Here is a 24,471-nt window from a genome sequence, read left to right as displayed (position 1 = left end):
AAAATTTGACAAAACTTTTCACACCAGTTAATATGACAAATTGATAGTGGTAAGTAAAAATATGATATTAGTGGTGAACCTAAATAAGAACTAGTAAAAGTTTACCAACTCAACTATTGAAAAATGTTGTGAAATTTTTTGATGTATTGCTCTTATTTTTTTTAGAAGTGCTACATTCACAACAAATCTTACATGTTAAGTTGTTAGTAGTTCTAATTTGAACCTACCACTAAAATTACTTTTTCACTCAGTAATAACAACCAGCAACAGCCTGATACTTAAAATTTATTGTGAAAAATATTGTATACGTAGCATTTTTTTTTTTTTTTGGATAAAAAAATATTATTTTATTTATTGACTAATACTAGGGTTTACTTAATGCTATCACAATGAGAGAAATAATCATATTTGTTTACACAAGCCTTAAGTCAACTGTCAACTATTGTATTATTTGTATAAAAAAAAAATGGTATTCTTTAATTCCGTTTTCTATGACCGCTGGGATAAAGCAACACAATAAATTAGGCTCCACACATATATCCATCATAAGGACGAAAGGAAAGGACTTATGGCAGAGGGCCGGATTTGTATAAGATTACCTATCCTTGTTATCCATAATTCACGTATTGGTTTGCTACAGATTTCCTACAAAACATCTTGATAAGATTAGAGTCATTAGACACCTATCAATTCCACCAGCTTGCTTTCAATTAGGCAACCCAAAGTCTATTTTGGAATCCTCCAGCCAAGGGAGAAAAATCCTCCACCCAAAGACCTGTCCATCTCGATGTTGGCCCAAGTCTTTGGCTACTGAAACTTCAAATTTTTCTGATTTAATAGACTTCACTTGAGCTATTCAATTTATGAATTATATCTAATTTATTTCATTAATTAACCTATGTATTCCATATAAATACTCCTATTTATTCTTGTTTATTATAAAAAATTATACTAATTGTATAAACTTTAAACCTCATAAACTTCAAACCACATGCTGCTACATATATTCTAAAATTTAAATTAACAAAAAAAAAATTCTTATAAAACTTTAAACCTTAGCGCCACATTTCCATCAATTCCCCTTTCCCCCAATTTTTTTTTTTTTTTCACTTTTCCCTCTAACACTCCCTCGGAACACAATTCCCCTTTCCCTCTAAATTTTTTCACTTTTCCCTCTTAACACTCCCAACTCACGCCAACTGACAACACGCAACTGCGCGGCAAGACACCCAAAAAAAAAAAAAAAAACAAAAGAGAAAAGCGACTAAAGGACCTGGGCAGCGGCAGCAGAGCAGTAGCAGAAGCAGAAATTGGAACCCCACAGGTCTCTCAGAATTATTATTATTTAAAAAAAAAAAACAACTATCCTGATAAATATGAATTTACATTGAGTATCTTCAATCTTGTAACTGTTTAATGCAATTATTCTGTTCTTTTTATGCTGCTTTGTTGCATGTGTTTGATAAAAGGTAGGATTTTCATAACATTTATGTGTTATAGATCTAGATTGTGCTTCTTTGTTTATATGGAAAATAGAATAAGGTGTTGGATTAAATAGACCCTTTTAGTTAGAGGGGCATGAATCAATATGATCATTGTGACTGCATGCTCCAACTAATTAAGTGGTGGATATGATACGAGCGTTTTCGTCATTACCATCTTGTCGACTTTTGTAAAAATGTAATCTGCTAACTTAGAAATAGTGCTCTTTTTTCCTTGAATAATTTCACGAGTTTGCATTTTTTTTCCCCTTCTTTTGTAAATGTATGATTTGTGGCTCTGTCTCTTTGCTAAAAGATAGTTCCTTAATTAGGTACTTTTTATGAGCTCTCCTTAAAATTGCATGTTAGATAGTTCCTTAATTAGTGACTTACACACACACACACAATCTGATTGTATTAAAGCCTGAGATTATTTCAATGACTTGATCCGTTCAAAGTTTGCAGTCAAAACTATTTTCAATTGCATGCTCCATTTGTCATGACTCATTTCACATTCCCTCTTACAATTTTGATGTGTCTATAATGAGCCATCCACGTGATCAAGTATTAGAAGTCTTTGGATGTGAATTTTTGAACAAAGGATTGAGATGATGATGTGCTGTGTGTTTACATGTTCATACTTGTAGATGTTGATAAAGAGGGGAGCATAGAATATTATTTTTCCAACAATAATTTTGAAATTCAAGACCATATTTGGATTGAGCAACTTATATATATAAACACTTTTATTTTCACAAACTTAACCAGTAATTATTTTATTCCTTATTTCTTTTCCTCTTAATTTAATTATAGAAAATTTTGGATCATGATGATTATTTATAGCTGTTTCTTATGCTTCTTCCTTTTGGGAAGTCTTCATGCCATTTATTGTATAATTTCAGTCTTTTCAGATTATAAATAGCTTGGTTTTACAAGCCCCTACTAACAAGATACATAATTTTATAACTCTATTAGCCCTTTTTTTAACCTGACCTTCTTATAGGGTCTTTTAAATTCAAGCCTCGTTTTTTTTTTTTTTTTTTTTTAAGAATGCTTCCATAGTAGTTCTAATTCAAATATTCTGTTCTCATTTCTCTTCTGATTATGGTCTTGACTTACAATAGATCAGCTGCCTGTGGAGTCTTCCTCTTTCGAGACTGTTATTTGTATCTGTAGATCAGTTAAATTTCCCACTGACCGGTTGTTTGAGGAAATCTTAAGAGTATTGAAGCCTGGTGGGACAATCCTAGTTCATAAGAATCCTCAGTCTACTGTTGGAGAAACAGATAAGGTAATTAGTTTGAAGTTTTGTGATTATATGAAATTAGTTTGAAGTGATAGATTTTAATTGGATTTTCTTACAGATAACCTCTGCTCTTGAGCGCAAGTTACTGTTGGCGGGTTTCTTAGAAGTGGGAGTTCTCAAATCAATGGTTCCATCAGAAGTTCAGTCTTTTGGGGTAAGTTTCTGTCTCTAAGCCTGTTTAAAGTGGTATTATTTTGTTCTCTAACCCCTCAATGCTTTCTAAAAATTGGAGATTTTAAGATGTATATATCATATGGTAAGGAATTTGGCTTTGTTTCGAAAACTGTACTTTATTATTCTTTGACCCGTGAAGATGAACCTAGTATATGCAAATCTTATGTTGCTTTGATGCTTAAACTTCAAATGTCTTCCAAAGTAATAAATAGATAGTGAAATCAAAGCCTAATGAAGTTCTTCTATAATTGCTGTGATCTAAATTTATTTGGTTATATTTTCTCATTTTTCCATATGAACCAGCAGTCCGTGGTAGCATGCACCTCTATTGAACCATGTTCATGACAATTTAAGAAACCTCAGGGGAGAGTATAGTTCTATCTACCTAGAGTTAGCTCTCAAGATAAGAGACATACCTTTCGAAGGCAGCATCAAGCAATTCCATTTTTACCCCATTCAAGGCTTTAGCTGCCAGTGCGATATCAAACAAGTGCAGAATCATAGGCTGATCAGGACCCAACATGATTCCCCTTGCAATCATTGGAGCAATGGCATAACCTATTTGCCCTGTTGAACAAAATCAAAATTTTGAGCTACAGATACACAAACTATATATTATCATGTCTAGAAGAAAGAATACCAAACCTATAGAATTGAAAATCAAATGCACTTTCTCCTTTACATAATGACAACAGTCATCTTGATATAAATCAAGCTTTTTTTTTTTTTTTTTCAACTATTTCAAAAAGACTACAATGTATAAGATAATACATTGATTATTTCAACAACAAAACAGTTACAATTTTTAGGATTTCTTTAGATTATCTACAGAAATTAGAAATGGCAGTTAAACTCATCTTCAAAGAAAACCACAGATTTAAATAGTTTCATTAAGAATCACATCACAGAACGTAGTGCAGGAAGTTATAAACTGAATAGAAAATAGGATTTTCAAATAAAGTTAAGGATAAATTTGGAGAAAAATAATTAAAATACTTTTTTGTAGATAATATTTAACAAAAATTGAGACAAAAAATCATGAAAAATTGGATGATGATTTTAACATGTTTATAGAAAATACAAAGCAACAAATTCCATAAATTTCACTTATTAACAATTGTGGTCAATTTTGAATTTAACTCCCATGAAGGAGAAACCTCGTAAATGATGAAGACTAAAAGTGTGAAGAATATTTGAGTAAAGAATTTATTTGAGATCCTGGCATTGCTTCCTTGGTGAGAGATTGTGAGGAAGAAATTTGGTTGTGAAAATAGAAAAAAGAGATCTAATGGTAAAAGTAAAACACGTGCTGAGCAGCGAAGAGATTAAGGAAACTTCCTACTTAAAAAATAATCCTATATTCTTCTTTATTTACAAGATTGCCATAAGTAAATTCTTAGTTAGAAATCTTATATAAAATGTGAATAAGAATAAAAGATTATAAATAAATATTTTTTTAATCCCACCTTATTTAAGATTTCTAAAGAAAATTAAATTAAATTCATTATTTTATATAAAAGTAACAATTACTTTATATATATATATATATATATATATTTTAAGAATCCCGAAACAACCTGAAACGGGCAATAATAAAGACAAGTAATAGAAAGAGGAACATTTTTTTTTTTTTTTTTTGAGAAACAGAAAGAGGAACATTGATTCAACTTTCAAGAAATAAAAATGATAAAGTAGGGAAAAGTGCTTGTTGGTAGTGCATAATAAGTTCATAGTGTTGAGTTCCATTTTCATAGAAAATGTATTAAGAAACAATAGTGTTTTGTGTCTTTTATTTTTATTGATATATGTTTGCATCTTAATATATTAAGAAACAATGATTTTGTGTATTTGTATTGGTTGATAGTTTGTTAATAATATATGGATGCGCATTTAAATTTTTTTTCTTTTTTGCGCTTATCTCTGGCCCCCCCTAACTTGAAATCTTGGGTTCGTCCCTACTTTCATTGTTGGGACTATTATTGGCATCATTTTTAATGTACACTAATTCACAATCTGTCACTTCAATAGCAATTATGAAAAAAAGATCGAAAAATTTATTGCGTAACAATATTTACTAATTAATATATATTGCTAATTTCTGCAAAATAGATTGTGACTTAATAACTTTTTTTTTCACAATTTAAGTTGTTAATTGAACAAATATCTGTCATTAGCATTACTATTAGTATGCAGTATGCACTAATCACAAGATATCACTTTAAAAATGATGAAAAATTTTATTTATCTCCCTTAACTTATTAATATATTATTATTATATATAACTGTTAATTACATTTTTTATCTCAATTTTTTTTATAGGATTTCGATGATCTCAATTTTTACCCACCTGTTTTAGGCACTAATTAAAAGTAAAGGACTAATTACGTGTCTTCAAAGTCCTCGTTTCCTCAACCAATACCACACAAGAACCCTCTGTTCTCTTCCAAACCCTGCTATTACCAATGAACTTGACAACCAAGTCAGTTTCAAGATTACCCTTTTGTCTACTCACTGTCTCTCTCTGCAGGTATTGGTTGAGGGCAAAGCATGGTCCAGAACAGCGATTCTGAATAGGCCCTCTGTGCTCAATTGTCTTACTACTGCAATGGTATGTGTTCTCACTGGATGATACTTTTGTTCCTCTGTGTATGTCTTTTTGGCTATTGGGTTGTCACCCAATGTGTAAATATTGGCTCAATTGAAAGATTTGTTATCTGGGTCTTTGTTTTTATGATGTTTGATTGAGAAAACACACCCACATCTTAGCTTCAGCCTTTTATGGGAATTAAGGCAATGAATGACATTTCCTATAAACAAAATATTTAAGGTTAACTGTACTTGGTCAAATAGATGTTGGGTTGATTGTTTTTTCCCTTCAAGTTTGGGATGGATTGTGGTTTCCCCAAACTACAAGGGAAGAGAGCGTAATTACTCCCAAAAGCAAATGTTTCTATTTTACTATTAACTACCGTACATATGCATTACATGTAATATAGTAGTTTTATAGGACTTTCAAAATAATTAATATAAACTTTAAATGACTAATTAGAAAATGAATGAAAACTCATGATCAGTGACATTAAACTATGACATTAAACTATATCTAAAAGGCAACAACCTAATTATTGGGGAGGTGCTTGGTGAATTCGTCTACACTTTTGTCAACACATGAGAAAAGATAAATCAGAATGACACATCTTGTTCTGTCATTGTTCCAAAGCTTATAAAGCTTATATGTGACAGATAAAAGTTGTACATAAACTTGCAAAGGAAACTGGAACTCCTTTTTTCCATTTTTATTAAGTTGTCTTCATTATTACTCTGGCATGACTTGGCCAAGGATTTTTCCTCAGCAGTGGCGGCGCCACGTTCAGTCCAGGGTGTTCCCAGGAACACCTTGACCTAAAAAAAATTATATATAATAATTAAAAAAATTTATTTGTTACCCTTTAAAAAAAATTAGGAACACCCTCAAATTAAAAAAAAAAAAAAAAAAAAAAAAAGGCCAAAAAAAAATTTGAACTAAAATATGAAGAAAAAAAAAATTAACATAGCAAGCCCATCAGGGAAAAAAAAGCCCAACATCAATCCTAATCAATAGATTACAAACCCAATCTAAAAATAAAAATAAAAAACAAGGTAAAGCAAACCCAACATGGTAGCAAACCCACATATTCTCAAAAATAAAAATAAATAATAATAATAATAAAAAGCCAAAACCCAATATAAGTGATTACAACCTAACCTAATAGAATCTCCAATGGCTTCTTTAAAGCCAATTCTAGAGGGAAAACACCCCAAAAACCCACTCTGCTTCTCCATCTCCATTTTTTTTTGTAGAATTGCTAGTGTTTCTCTACAAGTAAAGAACATTGTAGCGTTTCCTGTTCACACTTCTCTTGGGCGAAGCAAGCTTTAAATTCTGCCACTGCCATCTTCAACATCATAGCTTTAAATTTTGGCTTTGTTCCGCCGCTAATGTGTGTGTGACAGGGTGAGAGTATGAGAGAAAAAGAATGAGAAAGAGAGAGCTAGAGATGAAGAAAGAAAAATAAAAGCAGAGAGGACACGTTGTGTGGAGGAAGAGTTCTAGAAATATAAAAACAAAATGAGAGGAGAGGGGATGGGGACGGGGATATGTGTGTGGAGGAGAAAAAACAAGAGAAAAAAAAAAAAAAAAAACGTAAGGATGCAAGGAAAGAAAGGAAAAATAACAAAAAGAATAAAAAATCACAATTGATAAATGTTACCACAATATTTTCACAATATTTTACAATAAATTTTAAGTAACAGATTGTTTTTAGTTAATATTGGTGAGACCACCGCGCACCCTTGGTGCGGTGGTCACTTCACAAGTATAAATGCGTGTAGGGTGTGGGGGGTAAGGGTCGAAATTCAAGTCTCCAGGAGCGAACTTCATACACATATACACTTAGATTAGGCTAGAGTAGAAATTCTATCTTGTATAAAAAAAAAATATTGGTGAGTTAAAAAATAAACAATAAAATTTTAATTGGGGGAAGCAACTAATAAATAATAATTAATAATTTAATTAACCAATACATTATAAAAGACAAACAAATTAAATTATGTTAGACTAAACAACAATTAATAATTTTATAATTAATGAAACAACAATATAACAAATTATAATTTATAAAAGATGAACAAATTAATGAAACAACTAAACAACAATAATTAATAATTTTATTAATATTTCAAATGAACTTATAGTTTATTGTTTATTCTTTTTTGCTAGAATTATGGACAAATATTTGATAAGAAAACTATGTACAAGGCAATTGTAAACTTTATGTATTTGCGTATTTTTTTATTGTTGTTGTTGTCAATATAAATTTTTTTCTTTTTATTAGATGGTGTAATTTATGCTTGCTGAGGAACATCCTAAAAGAAATCCTGGAGCCACCACTATTCTCAGTGAGTTCTTTTGTTGTTGCATCCATCATTGCCCTCGAGTACTCATCAATCTTGAGCCCGGCCATTGCATAAACAAGTACCAAACGTTGAGTGCACTGAAATTGTCTCATATCATGCAAGTAATATCATAAAATTTGGACCATTTCACAAAAATTTTGGAATATAAAATGCTGACACAAAACTATAGTAGGCTCTCATAATTATAACCATTTATTCATGAATCCTCAATTATATTACTCTCAGCCCTCTTTAATCGTTATTGATTGTTCGTCAGTAACTGGGAGTTCTGAGCTTTGTGCATGTTATTGTGATAGTCCATACTATTCCAAAAATATATCCTTGCTCTCTTCAACATCTACCTTCGTTAATACCGTTACTTAGATCTAAGAAATAATTGACAAACAACATATATTCCTCCATGCAGGTTACAGTGATTTGTTGTTTCTAAAACATTTGAAGTAAGTTCAACTCTCAAGGAAAGAAGATGTTACATTTACAACATATAGAAGCCATAGAACTTACCCCTGCACAATTGACCATTTCCCTTTCTCACATTCAACAAGAAAAGAGTAAATAAGGTCAAGTGGAATCCCATAAGAACCATCAGAATACACTCCCATGGAAACCCATGTTCCCTGAATGACAAAGCCAAAGGAAGAAGTACAAAAGATGGTAATTAAAAAAATAATAATAAAAAATATAAAAAAAATAAAAGAAGAAGAAGAGAGAATCTAAAAGGAAAATAATTAAGGTCAGCATGATCAAATGCTATTTGAGGTGAAAGAGAATCAACCTTGGGAGTCCCGAAAACCCAATCATGTATATGATCACAAGCAGCCATTGCAACAGAAAATGCACTTGATGCTTTTCGAGCTTTGATAATGGCTACACCACGCTGCTGCATGGTGGTAATGAACTCGGTTTTTAACCTATGACAAACAAAATTTATTTATTTATTTTTTTTAAATAGACTTGTTAAGAGTGAAGCAGAGTAAATAGTGGACAAGGATGCTTAGAGATGTGAATTTTGTCAACATAACTAGGTTGTTGAAGATCCTGCAAAGGGTTGCAACCTAAAATTTCAACATGGCAACATGCACACTACTGTACCCCACTCCAACCTAAAACTTTGGAGTTCAATAATTTTTCAATAACAAAGCCAGGTCCTAACAGGGTTCAAGACAAATTGAAGTATATAAATTTTATTTTTGATTAGTACAAATTCAAGTATAACAATTGTTACCACCTACACCCTGAAAATTGGGATCCCTGGGTTAGGTAATTGGCATGTAGATACTACTTGACAGTACACCTGAAGCTACTGCCTAAAAGAGTCAAGATGATCTAAGGAGAGACATAATTTCACTAGGTCAATTTTCTCTTCAAAGATGATCAATCACTACTTATTTTGAGGGGAAGGGATTGCTACAATTACCAAAATCCTGAATGTTGATAAAATTATGTATTTGACTTAGATACAAGTTATGCTAGAACAATAATTAAATAATTAAATTTTCTATTTCCAAATAACAACTATCCAACCCAAAAACTTAAAAAAAATAATAAAAACATTCACAAGTATTTTAGCAAAAAAAAAAAACTATTTTACCACCACAGAACCAAAAAATCAAGGTTATTGGAGAAGTTAAAACTAAATTTTTTACAACTACAGTAAATTGGTATAAATACCAATAGACTATAACATATTGTTAAAATAAAATACAATATTTTATTTTAACAACTTGCTAAAATTAAAAAAAAAAGAAATATATATATATATATATACATTTTCAGCTAAAATCAAGTAGAGTGGTAAAGTTTGAGCCCTACCAACTGTTACGTCTCCTCATTTGGTGAAAATAGCCAAATACCACATTTTGGCAAAATTTGTGGAAACTAGTACTGTTTCGAAAATATTTTGCAATCTACCACTTTTTTTGTACCAAATTCCACAAAATCGAGTTCTAAATAATACTCGAATTTCGTAAACTTGAGTTGAAATTGAGTATTTCTTTATAGTACTCGAGCTTCAGAAAGTCGAGTACCTTGTTTTTCTTTCTTTCCTACTTTTCGTATCTTACTAACTTCCTAACAAGGTTTAAGGCTGGCGTTGCTGCAGAATTTCCTGAAGATCCATCATAGACCCATCTTCTTCTATACGGTCTTCTTTTCTTTTCCTTTTTTTTTTTTTTTCTTTTTTTTTTTCTGTCACCTGCTATCATTAATTTTCTTTTGAGATGAGAACAACACCACATGTGATATTTGAGAACTTGTCAGGCCTCAAGCCTAGTCTATTTGACTTTTCCTATTCACCCAACTCCACACTTTGGTAACTTGTGCATAACCGAACCCAAAAGCTTAAATTTGCAGCTTCTTTTTACACTTCACCCACTGGATTAACTTCTTTGTTTAAATTTCATGTTAATGTTAATGTTAATGTTAGTGTTTTTTAGTTTAGCTGTTGAGGGTTTTTTTTTTTCTTATAAAAAATTAATAGTTTATTTCTATTTTGGGAAATTTACATAATGGGTTTTTTTTTTTAATTTTTATTTATTTAAAAAAAGAAGAAGAAGAAGAACGGGGTTCAGATATTCACATTGTGAGGAAAAAAAAAAAGTCACGAGCTAGTACTCTGTCATTCTTTAATGGTGGATAGCTTTCATGGGTCAAAATCAAGCTTTTTCCTCTCTCTCTCTCTCTTACTGTATGTTTTTTTTTGGGTTCAAAATTGAATTTGGTCTAGCATTCACATGTTAGATACTGGTGGAGTAATAAAGGATTGGGTATGGGTTTTGGGTTTGCTTTGAAGTATGAGAACTGAGAGGACTGAGCATGAATGTGTATATACATGAATGAGTCCACAGTACTGCTTTCTCTGCTACTACTATTGCTTTGCTGCTGCTATGCTATGCTGGCTTGCTGAGCCAATCTGCATGCGCGAAGATGCTTGATTTTTAGGCTTTTGGGTTTGGTTCTGCACAAGTTACCAAAGTCTGGATTTGGGTGAATTGGAAAGGTCAAATAGATTAGGCTTGACACTTGACAAGCTCTCAAAGATCATATGTGGAGTTGTCCTCATTTCAAAAGAAAATTAAATGTAGTCGGTGGCAGAAAAAGAAAAAAAGTTAAAAAAAAGGGAAAAAAGAAAAGAAAAGAAGACCGTATAGAAGATGGGTTCAGAAAATTCTGCAGTAGTGTCAGCCTTAAACCTTGTTAGGAAGTCAGTAATAAACCTTGTTAGGAAGTCAGTAATGTACTCGACTTTGTGAAGCTCGAGTACCATAAAGAATTATTTAAAATTCAATTTTGTGAAATTTGAGTACTAAAAAAGTAATAAATTGTTAAATATTTCTGAAACAATATTAGTAATTTTGTCAAAATGTAATATTTGGCTATTTTCACCGACCAATTTTCCCTTCACGTGTTTCAAGTTTTAAAGGTGGAAGAGCATTTTTTCCGCTATTATCTTTGTGATGTCCCAAGCGAACAGCAGTGCAGTTTTAAAAAGTTTGTAAGAAATTATTAAAGGAATTTCACTGCAGGGACCCATACTAGAAAAACTGTTATACTTATAGAAGATTGGACCCTAGTTCTTATCTTGGGATTTTCTAATACTTTTCCTGTCCTTACGTTATCTTGTTCTTAATTCCACGTGAAAAAAGACACAGAATTGACTGTCTTTTGGGTCAATCACGAAATTGTACCCAATAGCCTGGACAAAAGAAATTATGAGGGGGGAATTTTTCCATGAAAACTCCTAACTTTTATGCTGTCACCGTGGCAAAAATAACCAAATATCACTATTTTTTAAAATTATTTATATTTTTTATCATATTTTTAAAAATTATTAGTGTTTTATCATTATTTAAAAAATACGTAATAAAGTACCACTTTTTTGAAATTCAAATTTTACAAACTCAAATTTGACATAGAACTTGAGTTAAGAAAATTGAGTTGCTAAGGGCCTGTTTGGGTAAGGAATTTTCGTCACTCAATTTCCGTCACTCAATTTCCATCACTCATCACTCATCACTCATAACTCATAACTCATCACTCATCACTCATCACTCAATTTTTCACATCCGTTTGCCTTCATTACTCAGTTTTCATCACTCACTATTTTTCACACTATTTGGAGGGCCCACACCTGTCACGGTACAGTGTTTTTTTTTTTTTCACTAGCAGCTTTTTTTTTTTTTTTTTCCCTCCTGGGTTGGCTGTTCGGTCTGGTTTTTTTTTTTTTTTTTTTTTTTCACTAAGTTTGGTGAGTCTAGGTACTTAAAAAAAAAAAAAAAAAGCCAACGCCAACCCAGAAAAAAAAAAAAAAAAAAAAAAAAAAAAAAAAAAAAAAAAAAAAAAACAGCCAACGCCAACCCAGAAAAAAAAAAAAAAAAAAAAAAAAAAAACAGCCAACGCCAACCCAGGAAAAAAGAAAAAAAAAAGAAAAGAAAAAGTCAAAAAGTGGTCAAAAGTTGCGGCTGTGGGTCCCTCATGTGTGTTTATTTACGGAAATGCCATTGAGTTATGAGTTATGGAAACTGAAAACAACAAAAGCTGTTTTCAGTTTCCATAACTCATAATTCAAAAATCAGAGAATTGAGTGATGGAAACAGAGTTATGGAAACGGAGTTATCGTTTGGCCAAACAACCTTTTTGCTATGGATCCCACCATTTTTGAGTTATGAGTTATGGAAACTGAGAATTGAGTTACGGAAACACTTAAACCAAACAGGCTCTAAATATTTATGAAACTCGAGTTCCTCGTGATAAAACTTTGCCTGTGTTTAAACAATGAAAAAAAAAAGAAAAAGATAAGTCAACAATTGTGGCCTCCCATCCCACGTGACACAGACAAAAGAAAGAAAAAAGAGAAACCCACACCCCGAAGAATAAGAAACAAAACTGAAAGCCAATGAGAAAACTACTTGCCTGTGTTTAAACAATGAGAAAAAAAAAAAAAATTAGACAAGTCAACAATTGTGGCTTCCCATCCCATGTGACCCTGACAAAAGAAAGAAAAAAGAGAAACCCACACCTGGAAGAATAAGAAACAAAACTGAAAGCGAATGAGAAAACTATTTGCCTGTGTTTAAACAATGAGAAAAAAAAAAAAATTAGACAAGTCAACAATTGTTGCCTCCCATCCCATGTGACCCTGACAAAAGAAAGAAAAAAGAGAAACCCACACCTGGAAAAATAAGAAACAAAACTGAAAGCCAATGAGAAAACTATTTGCCTGTTTAAACAATGAGCAAAAAAAAAAAAAAAAGATTAGTCAACAATTGTAGCCTCCCATCCCACGTGACCCTCACAAAAGAAAGAAGAAAAGAGACACCCACACCTGGAAGAATAAGAAACAATATTGAAAGCCAATGAGAAAAAAAATTAGATAAGTCTGGTATATCTTAGATGATACTCAAGTGTTTTAGGGCTAGTTTGTTATCTCATCTCAAACTCACCTTTTTACATCTTAAATAATATTACATATTTTTTCATCAACACATATTTTAAAAAACTACAAACAACCTTAAATTCGATTTTTTTTAACTCGAATTCCATGTCAAACTCGAATTTTAAACAGTAAACCTTGGCGCTTACCATTTTCTCCATTTAATGAAAAGGACTTCAGTGAACCTTGGCGCGTACCATTTCCGGTGCAAAGGACTTCAGTGAATAAAGCAACCAATAAGCAATTACTGTGTTTACGCGTTGCATTTACTGTGTTTAATGAAAAGTTTAAATGGCGCCAACGGCTCTTTCTGGACCATCTGAACCTGACTTTTGAAACCGCGTGAAGTAAAGTCATACATCCAGAGCATTAACTGTGACAGCGAAAGAGGAAGAAAAAATAAAGATTAAAAAAAAAAAACCCAATACACTTCATTGTTTTCTTGAACTTTTCACATAACAGAGTAACTATTTGAGATTTTTTTTCACTTTTTCTGACGAAATTTTTCTGTCTTTTATGCACTTAACCAGCACCAAGCGGTGCTGGTTAACCTTCTCCCATTATTTATAGCAATGAATTTCTTATATATAAAAAATTATAAAATTAATAAATAGTAAATAGAAAGTAATAATAGAAATATTATCAATTTACTTATTTTGAAAAAATTGTTAAGTTTGTTCTCTATATATTCGCGTGAGAGTTTCTGCCTATGTCAGTATCTCTCACTGAAGAAGCTAATTTCTTCCTACAAGATGGATCATCTGCTTATGAATACACGACCACTCCTCTCACTAACCTACCATGCCATCTTTCTTCTGTTCCTCTCTTTATCCATCTCAAAATTTTCCTTAGCTACCACACTTTCAAACGAAACTGATAAACTTGCACTGCTCGAATTCAAGTCCCACATAGATAGCCCTCTTAATGTCCTGGCTTCTTGGAATGACTCTTTTCATTTCTGCCACTGGGTTGGGGTCACTTGTGGCAACAAACACCAAAGAGTCATCGGTTTGGACCTAAAAAACAATAAGCTGGTAGGCACCATATCACCCCACATTGGAAATCTTTCTTTCCTTCGATCCCTCAACCTTGCAAGTAACTCTTTCCATGGTGGAATTCCCTCAGAAGTTGGTTACTTGACCAGGCTTCGAAATTTGAACCTGAGTTATAATCCAATATTGGGAGGGGAAATTCCAGTCAATCTTTCTCACTGTTCCAACCTACAGTATCTTCATCTCCAGTACAACGATTTAGTACAAGGAATCCCTTCAGAACTTGGCTTTTTGTCAAAACTTCAAATACTATTTCTTGACGACAATCATCTAAGTGGAAGGTTCCCACCTTCTCTGGGGAACTTGTCCTCTCTCCAAAATCTTTCGTTTCGGCATAACAATTTGGAGGGAGAAATCCCAAATACAGTAGCCCAAATGAAAAGGTTGACATCATTTAGAGTATCAGGAAATCATCTTTCTGGTGTGTTTCCACCTTCCCTATACAATTTATCATTGCTCACATTTATTGCCTTGACTAATAACAACTTCACTGGTAACCTCAACCCTGACTTGGGCATTGCTCTTCAAAATCTGCAGATATTTAGTATAGGAGAAAACCAATTTACAGGAACAATTCCAGTTTCATTGTCCAATGTGTCAGACATTCAACATCTTGATATCCCAAAAAATCAATTTACAGGAACCATTCCTATGAGTTTTGGTAATCTACTAAATCTTCAATGGTTTGGTGTTGCTTATAATCTTCTTGGAAACAACTCAGTTGATGATTTGAGTTTTCTGAGTTCTTTGAACAATTGCAGCCAGTTAAACTCTTTGGATGTTAGCTACAACCAGCTTGGAGGTGAGCTGCCTAACTCCATAACAAACCTCTCAATCCAATTATCATGGCTCGCGCTTGTTGGCAATTCTATTGGTGGGAGCATACCTACACAAATATCAAATCTTGTTAGCCTAACTCTACTTGCCCTGGGATCTAACTCGTTAACAGGGAATATTCCATCTTCAATTGGAAAGCTCACAAAGTTGAACAAGCTGTACTTGTATGAAAACAAATTGACTGGGGTGATCCCGTCTTCCGTTGGCAACATGACTCAATTACTACATCTCTACTTGTTCAGTAACGGCTTAGAAGGGAGCATACCCACTAGTCTTGGAAGGTGTAGCCCCCTGCAAGAGGTATACCTCAAACATAATAAATTAAATGGCACCATACCCCAGCAACTTTTTGGCCTTCCTCTAGTCCAAATTCATGTGTCTCATAACTCCTTGACCGGTTTTTTACCACCAGATTTTGGAAACCTGAAACTTCTTATTGCACTAGACGTTTCATACAATAAATTTTCCAAAGAGATTCCAGCCCAGCTAGGGGACTGTTTGGCCTTAGAAACACTTTATATGCAAGGCAACTCCTTTGAAGGAACCATTCCCGACCTAAGTAAGTTAAAAGGTATTCAATATCTTGATCTTTCCCACAACAACTTGTCCGGCCAAATCACAAGCTATATGGCTAATTTTCCTGTGTTGCAGACTTTAAACCTGTCTTTCAACAATCTTGAGGGAGATGTACCTGTAGAAGGGGTCTTCAGAAATGCTAGTGCAGTTGAAGTCAAAGGCAACACTGGTCTTTGTGGGGGGATCCGAGAGCTGCATTTGCCTGCATGCCCCAAGAAACACAAAAAGCATTTTGCTTTTAAATTGATACTAGCAATAAGCATTGCAGCTGCTTTCTGCTTGACATTGTTTTATTTGATGGCTCTTTCCTGGTTGAAAAGGTCGAAGAAAAAAAGCCTTTCCATTTCCACCTTTGGACCCACCTACCAAAAGATCTCTTATAAAGAATTACACAATGCAACTGATGGATTCTCTTTGGAGAATTTGATTGGTTCAGGTAATTTTGGTACTGTCTATAAAGGAAAACTTGGTCCAGATGAAACACATGTTGCAATCAAGGTACTCAATCTTCAAAAGCAAGGAGCTTCCAAGAGTTTCATTGCCGAATGTGAAGCCTTGAGGAACATCCGGCATCGGAACCTCGTTAAGATTCTGACTACTTGTTCGAGTATTGATTTTAAGGGCAATGATTTTAAAGCTTTAGTATATGAGTTCATGCCAAATGGAAGTTTGGAGATGCAATTACATCCTGAAGATGCACTCAAGCAATTGAGAATTTTAAATCTTCTTCAAAGAATCAACATTGCTATAGATGTGGCTTCGGCTTTGCTTTATCTTCATCATCACTGCGAAACACCTATTATTCATTGTGATCTAAAGCCAAGTAATATTCTTCTCGATGATGATATGATTGCTCATATAAGTGATTTTGGTTTGGCTAGACTCCTTTTGAAATCTGGGAAGGAAGCTTTTCTTAATCAATTAAGCTCAGCAGGGATTAAGGGAACTGTTGGATATGCTGCTCCAGGTAATGTATCATGATTTTACTCAATTGTAAAAGTATTAATGTATAATGAATGCATCAATAATCAAAACAGGGATGCCCCGTATAGAATATTTATATACATCTTCACCAAATTACTAGTTTCATGGCATTGAGTAAGAATTGTTCTTAATGTAAGAAAGTGCTCTAAATTTTTGCAGAGTATGGAATGGGTAGTCAACTTTCAACTAATGGGGATGTGTACAGCTTTGGGATCCTCTTATTAGAGATGTTAACTGGAAGAAGACCCACTGATAAACTATTCAAAGATGACCTGAACCTTCACAACTTTGTTAAGTTGGCATTGCCGGGACGAGTGATGGAGATCGTGGACCATTCAATTTTCAACAAAGTAGGAGAAAATGATAACATGGTTTCAAGTTGGAGTGACTGGACAAGTGGACAGACTGAATGCTTGATATCGGTCTTTCAGATTGGACTTGCATGTTCAGCACAATCTCCTATAGACAGAATGGACATGAACAGAGTAGCCTTGGAATTGTTTTCAATTAAAAGGCAAATTCCTTTGGAAGCTTAACGTTACAGGCAAAGCCCAAGAATAGGTATCCACAGTGGTTAATTAGGTTTTTATATTTATTTAGTTATTCTATAGTTAAGGGTATTTTAGTAATTATATAATTGTTGGGTATGGGCTGGGTTTTCTTCTATTAATAAGTAAGTCTTATTTAATTTATGGGTTTATATGTATGGTTTTTTGTTTAATTCAATTAGTAAGTTCTCATGTACGGATAATACTGTAATGTTTTATGTAAGATGGTTTTGAAGAATATTGTACATATATTACAACATAATGGTAAGTGAATTCAAATTCTTAGTCGTATGACCTATAATAATTTAGTTTTTTTTTTTTTTAATACTTTATAAATTTGATGTATTTTTAGGACTTATAAAATAATATAAAGTCAATGAACACATATGAGTAATAACATGGAACTGATTATTGGATTTGGGGAGGTGCTTGGTGAACTAGTTTACATTTTTGCCAACACATGAAATGAAATAAGACAAATTAGGACACATCTTGTTCTGTCATTGTTCCAAAGCTTATAAGTGACTGATAAAATTTGTACATAAAGTTAGGATGGAAATTGGAAATCCCTTTTTTCTTTTCATGTATTATCAAGTCTTCTTCATTATTCTCCAGGGAAGATGGTTTTATTGTTAGTTGAGGCATGAATGGGCCACTTCTTTTTCATCAATGAGGTCTTTTGCTATTGCATCCATCTTTGCCCTTGAGAACTCATCAATCTTGAGCCCTGCCAATGCGTAAGCAAGTTCCAAACATTGAGTGCACTGAAATAGTCTCATGCAAGTAGTATTAAAACATTTGGACCATTTTTCATAGCATTTTGGAATATATAACTTGCTAACTGCTAACACAAGAGTATAGTAGGCTATCAAAATTATAACTATTCATTCATGAATCCTCGATTGTATTACTCTTACCCTCATTTTATATCATCGTTGATTGCTCATCAGTAACTGGGAGTTTTGAGCTTTGTGCATTTCATTGGTATAGACTTATAGTCCATATATTCCAAATATATATTCTTGCTCTCTTCAACAACTACCTTTGCTCTGAAACCATTATTTAGATCTAAGACATAATTGACAAACAACATATATTCCTCTATGCAGATTATAGTGATTTGTAGCTTCAGAAACATTAGCAGTTCAACTCTCAAGGAAAGGAGTAACATTTACAACATATAGAAGCCACATAACTTACCTTTCACAATTGACCATTTTCCTTTCTCACATTTAACAGGAAAAGAGTAAATAATATCCTTTGGGATCCCATAAGAACCATCAAAATACGCTCCCATGGAAAGCCATATTCCCTGAATTACAAAGCCAAAGGAAAATGTACAAAAGATAATAATAATTAAAAAAAGAAGTAAAAAAAAAAAAAAGGAAGAAGAATATGAAAGCAAATAAGTTCTGCATGATCAAATGCTATTTGAGAAGAAAGATAATCAACCTTGGGAGTCCCGAGAACCCAATCAAGCATATGATCACAAGGAGCACTTGCAGCAGACAATACACTTGATGCTTTCCGAGCCTTGATAATGGCTGTGCCACGCTGTTGTACAGTGTTGATGAACTCGTTTTTTAACCTATGACAGACAAAATTTAAATAAATAAATAACAGAAAGGGAAGCAAAGTAAATAGCCTGACAAGGATGCATAGAGATGTGAAGATGGTCAACATAACTATGTTGTTGAAGACCTTGCAAAGAGTTGCAACTTGCAACCTAAATATTCAACATGCACCCAAATGTACCCAACACCAACCTAAAACTTTGGAGTTCAATAACTTTTCAAAAATATAAAGCCAAGTCCTAATATAAAAGGACTGATGTGGGTAGTTTTGGGGCTTAAATGTGTAAATTTCACATCTTTTTCTATCTACTCCAACTGGTGCATATGCTCTAACAGGGTGCAAGACAAATTTAAGAATAAGTTTGTTTTTTTATGAGTACAAACTCAGGTATAGAAATTGTTACCACCTACACCAAAAAGATTGGGATCCCTGGGTTAGGAAAATGGCTTGTATGTACTGATTGACAGTGCACCCCAAACTATTGGTTAAAAGAAGCATGGTAATATAAGGAGAGCCATAAATTCACTGGAGCAATTTTGTCTTCATAGATGATCAATCACTATTTATCTTGAGGGGTGGGATAGCTACAATTACTAGAATCCATAATTTAAAAAAAAAAAAATGTTAAATAACTAAATTTACAATTACTAGAATCCATAATTTTAAAAAAAAAATGTTAAATAACTAAATTCACCATTTCCTAAGAACTTAATCTTTTAGGACAAATAGTATCATGGTATGTAGGTGGTCTAAATTTGGAGGATTGAACCTTATGCCTGCTCTACCTCCCATTTAAATACTTAAAGGTACTTTATCAACCTATGTCTCCAAATAATTTAAACATGTAAAAGTGGCAAAAAATAAACATGTTGGATATTTTGAGATACCAAAGATCGTCAGTATCAAGTTCTTTGACTGGTCTCTCTCCATTTATGGAGGTGACAGTCGCATGATTGGCTTCCGGATATTGAGTTGAAGAGTGATTGCCCCATATGATTACGTTCTTAACATCAGTAACATAAACCTTTATTCTCTCAGCTATTTGACTTAATGCTCTGTTATGATCAAGTCGTGTTAGGCACGTGATGTTTTTCTCTGGGATTGAAGGAGCAAATTCTTTCAAGATGAGAGCATTGGTGTTTGCAGGGTTGGCAACAACTAGCACCTGCATAATAAAGCAGTGAAAGGGCATCAACGTAGGAAACAATATTTTTCTTTAAAAAAAAAAAAAAAAAAAACACTTGGGAAACAATATTAATTCAAAAAATTAGCTGCATAAAATTGAAGATTAAATAATAATATAAAAAAAAAAAACTCTTTAAAGATTTCAATCTTTCAACATTTGTAATTGTTAGAAATCTGACAATATGATTGGTTATAAATACGTTGGAAACAGACATATAGGAAATCTAGTTTTCTCAGAATATGTTCATTAATAAGTTGGAAACTAGACTTGAAAATGCACAATTATGTTGTCAATGGTAGCACATAGAGACACAAGATTTGAGAGGATCAAAAGAAACAAACATAAATATTTAGAGTATTAAGGATTTGCTTGAATGGTGCATTTTCATGGCAGCTTCTTGTTCTTCCATTTTTAGAGTGAGTGAGGGGGCTAGAGAACTAGTAATTCAGATACACATACTTCTTCAATCTGGATAGAAAGGACAAACACTGCTCCCTGATGACTGAAAGATTTTTCTTTCTAGGGAAATACTATATTCCATGCAATATAAAGAATGCCTAATCAATTATTCTTATGATGTAAAGGGATTCTAGATTAGGTAGCTTAGCAATATTACTAATTTGAGCACAAGTGTCCCTCCAGGATGTAACTTAAAATAGTAACATTAACCAAGATATAGACATTCAAATTGTATCAATTACCACTTTCTCAAAAAAAAAAAAAAAAAATTGTATCAATTACCAAAGCAGGTAATGGTCAAAGGACATGCCAAAAGGCATGCTACAGAGCCATTACAACTAATAGAAGCAACAGACCATGCCAAAGAGTATGGACAGGAAATGATAGCGAGACAAGGAATGTACTGGGACATATTATCACAAGCTAAAAATAATGGAACAGGATACTAAGATCATTAGTTTTATTGATTCACTAATTTTTATCATGGCCTAGAGGGCATCTAGTAATAGGTGGTGCAGGGGCAGCACAACCAGTTTTCAATGTGAATGTGTTTTTGGGAAGTAAAATAAAAACAAACAAGATAAAACCCAAGAATCAGCACTTAAGACTGCTTTGAGTTAGTACCAAGCAAAGTAATAGAGATATGCTTGTATTCAACATGAAGCATCGGAATTGAAAATTCCAACAAATTTTAAGATCAACCTGTCTACAGTAGTGAAATTAAATTAAAGAAGGAAGGGAAATAACTTCACAATCAAGTAAGAAAAGGAAATACCTCATAAAAATTTTCGTGAAATACAAAATAAATAAAATCCCAAAAAAAGTCTCAGATCCATTAGCATCAATCTTATCCAATGAAATCAATCAGCATCAATAGAACCAATATGTCTCCTCTTTTTAAACTTCAGAACATCTCAGAACATCCAGTTTCATTTTTAAAGTAAATGGAGCTATATATACAAAAAATACAAATCTATGTAAGGTGAACTGATAATATTCCAAACTGAGTGTGGCTGTGTGGGTGTCCCTAAAATCTTAAATCTACACACTCAAGAGAATTTATGGGGTCACCTTGCAATCTGAAGCAGCATGCTCCTCCAAGGCCGAAGCCTGTTCCTTGTAAATAGGCACATTCTTAGACATCATATCCTTCCTTTCCATACCTTCCTTCCGGGGGAATCCACCAAGCATAATGGCAATATTGACATCTTTACAAGTTTCAGTGATGTCTGTGGTAGCATGCACCTCTATTGAACCATGTTCATGACAATTTAAGAAACCTCAGTGGAGAGTATAGTTAGCTCTCAAGATGAGAGACATACCTTTCAGAAGAGGAAAGGCAGCATCAGGCAATTCCATTTTTACCCCATTCAAGGCTTCAGTTGCCGGTGCAATATCAAGCAAGTGCAGAATCATAGGCTGATTAGGACCCAGCATGATTCCCCTTGCAATCATTGGAGCAATGGCATAACCTATTTGCCCTGTTGAACAAAATCAAAATTTTGAGCTACAGATATACAAGCTATATATTATCATGTCTAGAAGAAAGAATACCAAACCTATAGAATTGAAAATCAAATGCACTTTCTCCTTTACATAATGACAACAGTCATCTTGATATAAATCAAGCTTTTTTTTTTTCAATTCTCATTCTTTCCAACTATTTCAAAAAGACTACAATGTAGAAGATAATATAATGATTATTTCAACAACAAAACAGTTACAATTTTTAGGATTTCTTTAGATTATCTACAGAAATCACAAATGGCAGTCAAACTCATCTTCAAAGAAAACCACAGATTTAAACAGTTTCATTAAGAATTACATCACAGAACAGCAGTGAAGGAAGTCATAAACTAAATAGAAAATAGGATTTTCAAATTAAGTTGAGGATAAATTTGAAGAAAAATAATTAAAATACTTTTTTGTAGATAATTTTTAACAAAAATTGAGACAAAAATTCATGAAAAATTGGATGATGATTTTAACATATTTATAAAAAAATAAAAAAAAATAAAAAAAATACAAAGCAACAAATTTCATAAATTTCACTTATTAACAATTGGGTTCAGTTTTGACTCTAACTTCCATGAAGGAGAAACCTGGTAAATTAACATTTGCCTTAATAGTTTAAGTAGGTAGGAAAAAGTAAATTTTATCATTTAACCATTGATTCTAACAAAACCAATAAATGATATCTATATGAGCTAAAGATACCATAATGAGGAAACCAAAAAACAAGTATCCACAGGCATACAAGCAAATTTCGATTAAGCAATCATACAAAATTGGAAAATTTGGGGTTTATCATTTGGAGAACATTCATATTTGTCAATTTGAATGGAAATTTAGATGACTGTTTCAGAAATTCAGCAAAAATAAATATATAATAATATAAAAGGCATTCAAATTTCTAATATTAAGTTTCATGATGATAACAAGACAATCAAATATTTCTAGCAAGGACCAAGAAAAACCAAATAGACTATCAGGTTGAGCTAGCATGCCTGCAACACCAGTGACCAATACTTTCATTGGTTCCTTCTCCATCTTCATGGAGCCCCACATGTATGTAATAAGCTTCCAAGAGAAAGCAATAGTTTACAAAACAACGAGACCATTTTGAAGCAATACAAGATGCTCCATTTTCTCAAAAACCAAACTGATCAATAAACAGTTCCTTGTAGATTTCTTCTCAAAATATCCAACCTTCTAACATATATACACATATGTATGATGCATCAAAATACAAAAATATATGAACAAAAAATAAAGAATATTAAAAGAAACTTGTACAACGAAATTTCAGGTGCCAAAACAACTTGCATAAGAGATGCACAAGTATAAGAGATCTCCTCAATCAAAGAAAAGAACCTATCCATCTGTTTGTTTTCCAATCAAACTAAGGAAAAAGATAAGGATATTATAGAATTAAGTTATGAAACTTCCATTGAATACAACATCCACTTCTAACCACCCAAGCTAAATGGTTGTGCTTAGACTTTGTTGAGAGGATTGCTTTCTTTATCATATAATATAAAATTCATAATGAAGAATAAGAAAATATATCATTATTGAAAATCATAGTGTTATTTTCCCACATGTTCTATTCTAAGCTTCCAAAACAAAAGAGTTAATATTGAAACTAAAGTCATACAATGAGAAAAGAATGGTACCAATTACAAAAATGTGTCACCATGCTTGTCATTTTGAATACTCTTTTTTTTCCCCCTTTTTTTGGCGTTTTCCTTAAATTACTTCCAGAAAGTTTGAGATATATATGTATCATATTTGGAGATGGGAATATAGTGAGGAAGGGAGAGGTGGGGTTTCACATGGGTTCTACAAAGATGTTAACAAAAAGAGATGTTAAGACTTTGTCTTTGGCTTGCTATTGTGACTGGGGATCAAAGGGAGATAGGACTATACCCTTTAAAAACTAAAATTATTGTTGTTATCGATAGGCAAATTTCACAACTTTTTTTACAATCAATTGAGATGGTAGATTGTGATTAATGCAACGTTACTTTCATTGTCGGGACTATTATTGGCATCATTTTTAATGTACACTCATTCACAATCTGTCACTTCAATAGCAATTATGAAAAAAAGATCGAAAAATTTATTGTGTAACAATACTTACTGATTAATATATATTGCTAATTTCTACAAAATAGATTGTAACTTACTTAATAACTATTTTTTTTCCACAATTTAAGTTGTTAATTGAACAAATATCTGTCATTAGCATTACTTTTAGTATGCAGTATGCACTAATCACAAGATATCACCTTAAAAATGATGAAAATTTTTATTTATCTCCCTTAACTTATTAATATATTATTATATATAACTGTTAATTACATTATTTATCTCAATTTTTTTTTATAGGATTTTGATGATCTC

At 32.6% G+C, this 24,471-nt stretch overlaps 3 protein-coding genes across 6 annotated transcripts; 2 read left to right on the top strand and 1 right to left on the bottom strand.

The window, feature by feature from the left end:
- Positions 1-1,237: 1,237 nt before the first annotated feature.
- LOC115986573 (anamorsin homolog) lies at positions 1,238-5,605 on the top strand. Of its 4 annotated transcripts, none has more exons than XR_004090785.1 (4): positions 1,238-1,324; positions 2,606-2,772; positions 2,846-2,941; positions 3,268-3,610. XR_004090785.1 is itself a non-coding variant. In XM_031109712.1 (4 exons), exons 1-4 carry the CDS (start codon positions 1,439-1,441, stop codon positions 5,588-5,590), a joined length of 396 nt encoding a protein of 131 aa, XP_030965572.1. In that variant the 5' UTR covers positions 1,338-1,438; the 3' UTR covers positions 5,591-5,605. The 4 variants fall into 4 exon arrangements, 3 of the variants coding, with proteins under 3 accessions (XP_030965572.1, XP_030965574.1, XP_030965573.1); XM_031109712.1 differs by lacking the exons at positions 1,238-1,324; positions 3,268-3,610 and adding exons at positions 1,338-1,469; positions 5,489-5,605; XM_031109714.1 differs by lacking the exon at positions 1,238-1,324 and adding an exon at positions 1,339-1,469 and having other exon boundaries at positions 3,268-3,612.
- An 8,450-nt stretch (positions 5,606-14,055) lies between these two features.
- Positions 14,056-17,583, top strand: LOC115986560 (putative receptor-like protein kinase At3g47110). The gene is made up of 2 exons (XM_031109689.1): positions 14,056-16,780; positions 16,957-17,583. The coding sequence occupies exons 1-2, from the start codon at positions 14,101-14,103 to the stop codon at positions 17,331-17,333; spliced, it is 3,057 nt and encodes a 1,018-aa protein (XP_030965549.1). The 5' UTR covers positions 14,056-14,100; the 3' UTR covers positions 17,334-17,583.
- A 233-nt stretch (positions 17,584-17,816) lies between these two features.
- LOC115986569 (malate dehydrogenase, cytoplasmic-like) lies at positions 17,817-22,391 on the bottom strand. The gene is made up of 7 exons (XM_031109707.1): positions 22,125-22,391; positions 21,888-22,046; positions 21,637-21,794; positions 19,808-20,085; positions 18,798-18,933; positions 18,546-18,657; positions 17,817-18,072 (listed from the first exon to the last, which is right to left on the bottom strand). Exons 2-7 carry the CDS (start codon positions 22,018-22,020, stop codon positions 17,978-17,980), a joined length of 912 nt encoding a protein of 303 aa, XP_030965567.1. The 5' UTR covers positions 22,021-22,046; positions 22,125-22,391; the 3' UTR covers positions 17,817-17,977.
- Between the last annotated feature and the right edge of the window lie 2,080 nt (positions 22,392-24,471).

Source organism: Quercus lobata, chromosome 4 (assembly GCF_001633185.2).
Source record: "Quercus lobata isolate SW786 chromosome 4, ValleyOak3.0 Primary Assembly, whole genome shotgun sequence".
Classification (NCBI taxonomy): Eukaryota; Viridiplantae; Streptophyta; class Magnoliopsida; order Fagales; family Fagaceae; genus Quercus; species Quercus lobata.
This window is presented reverse-complemented; position numbering and strand designations above follow the sequence as displayed.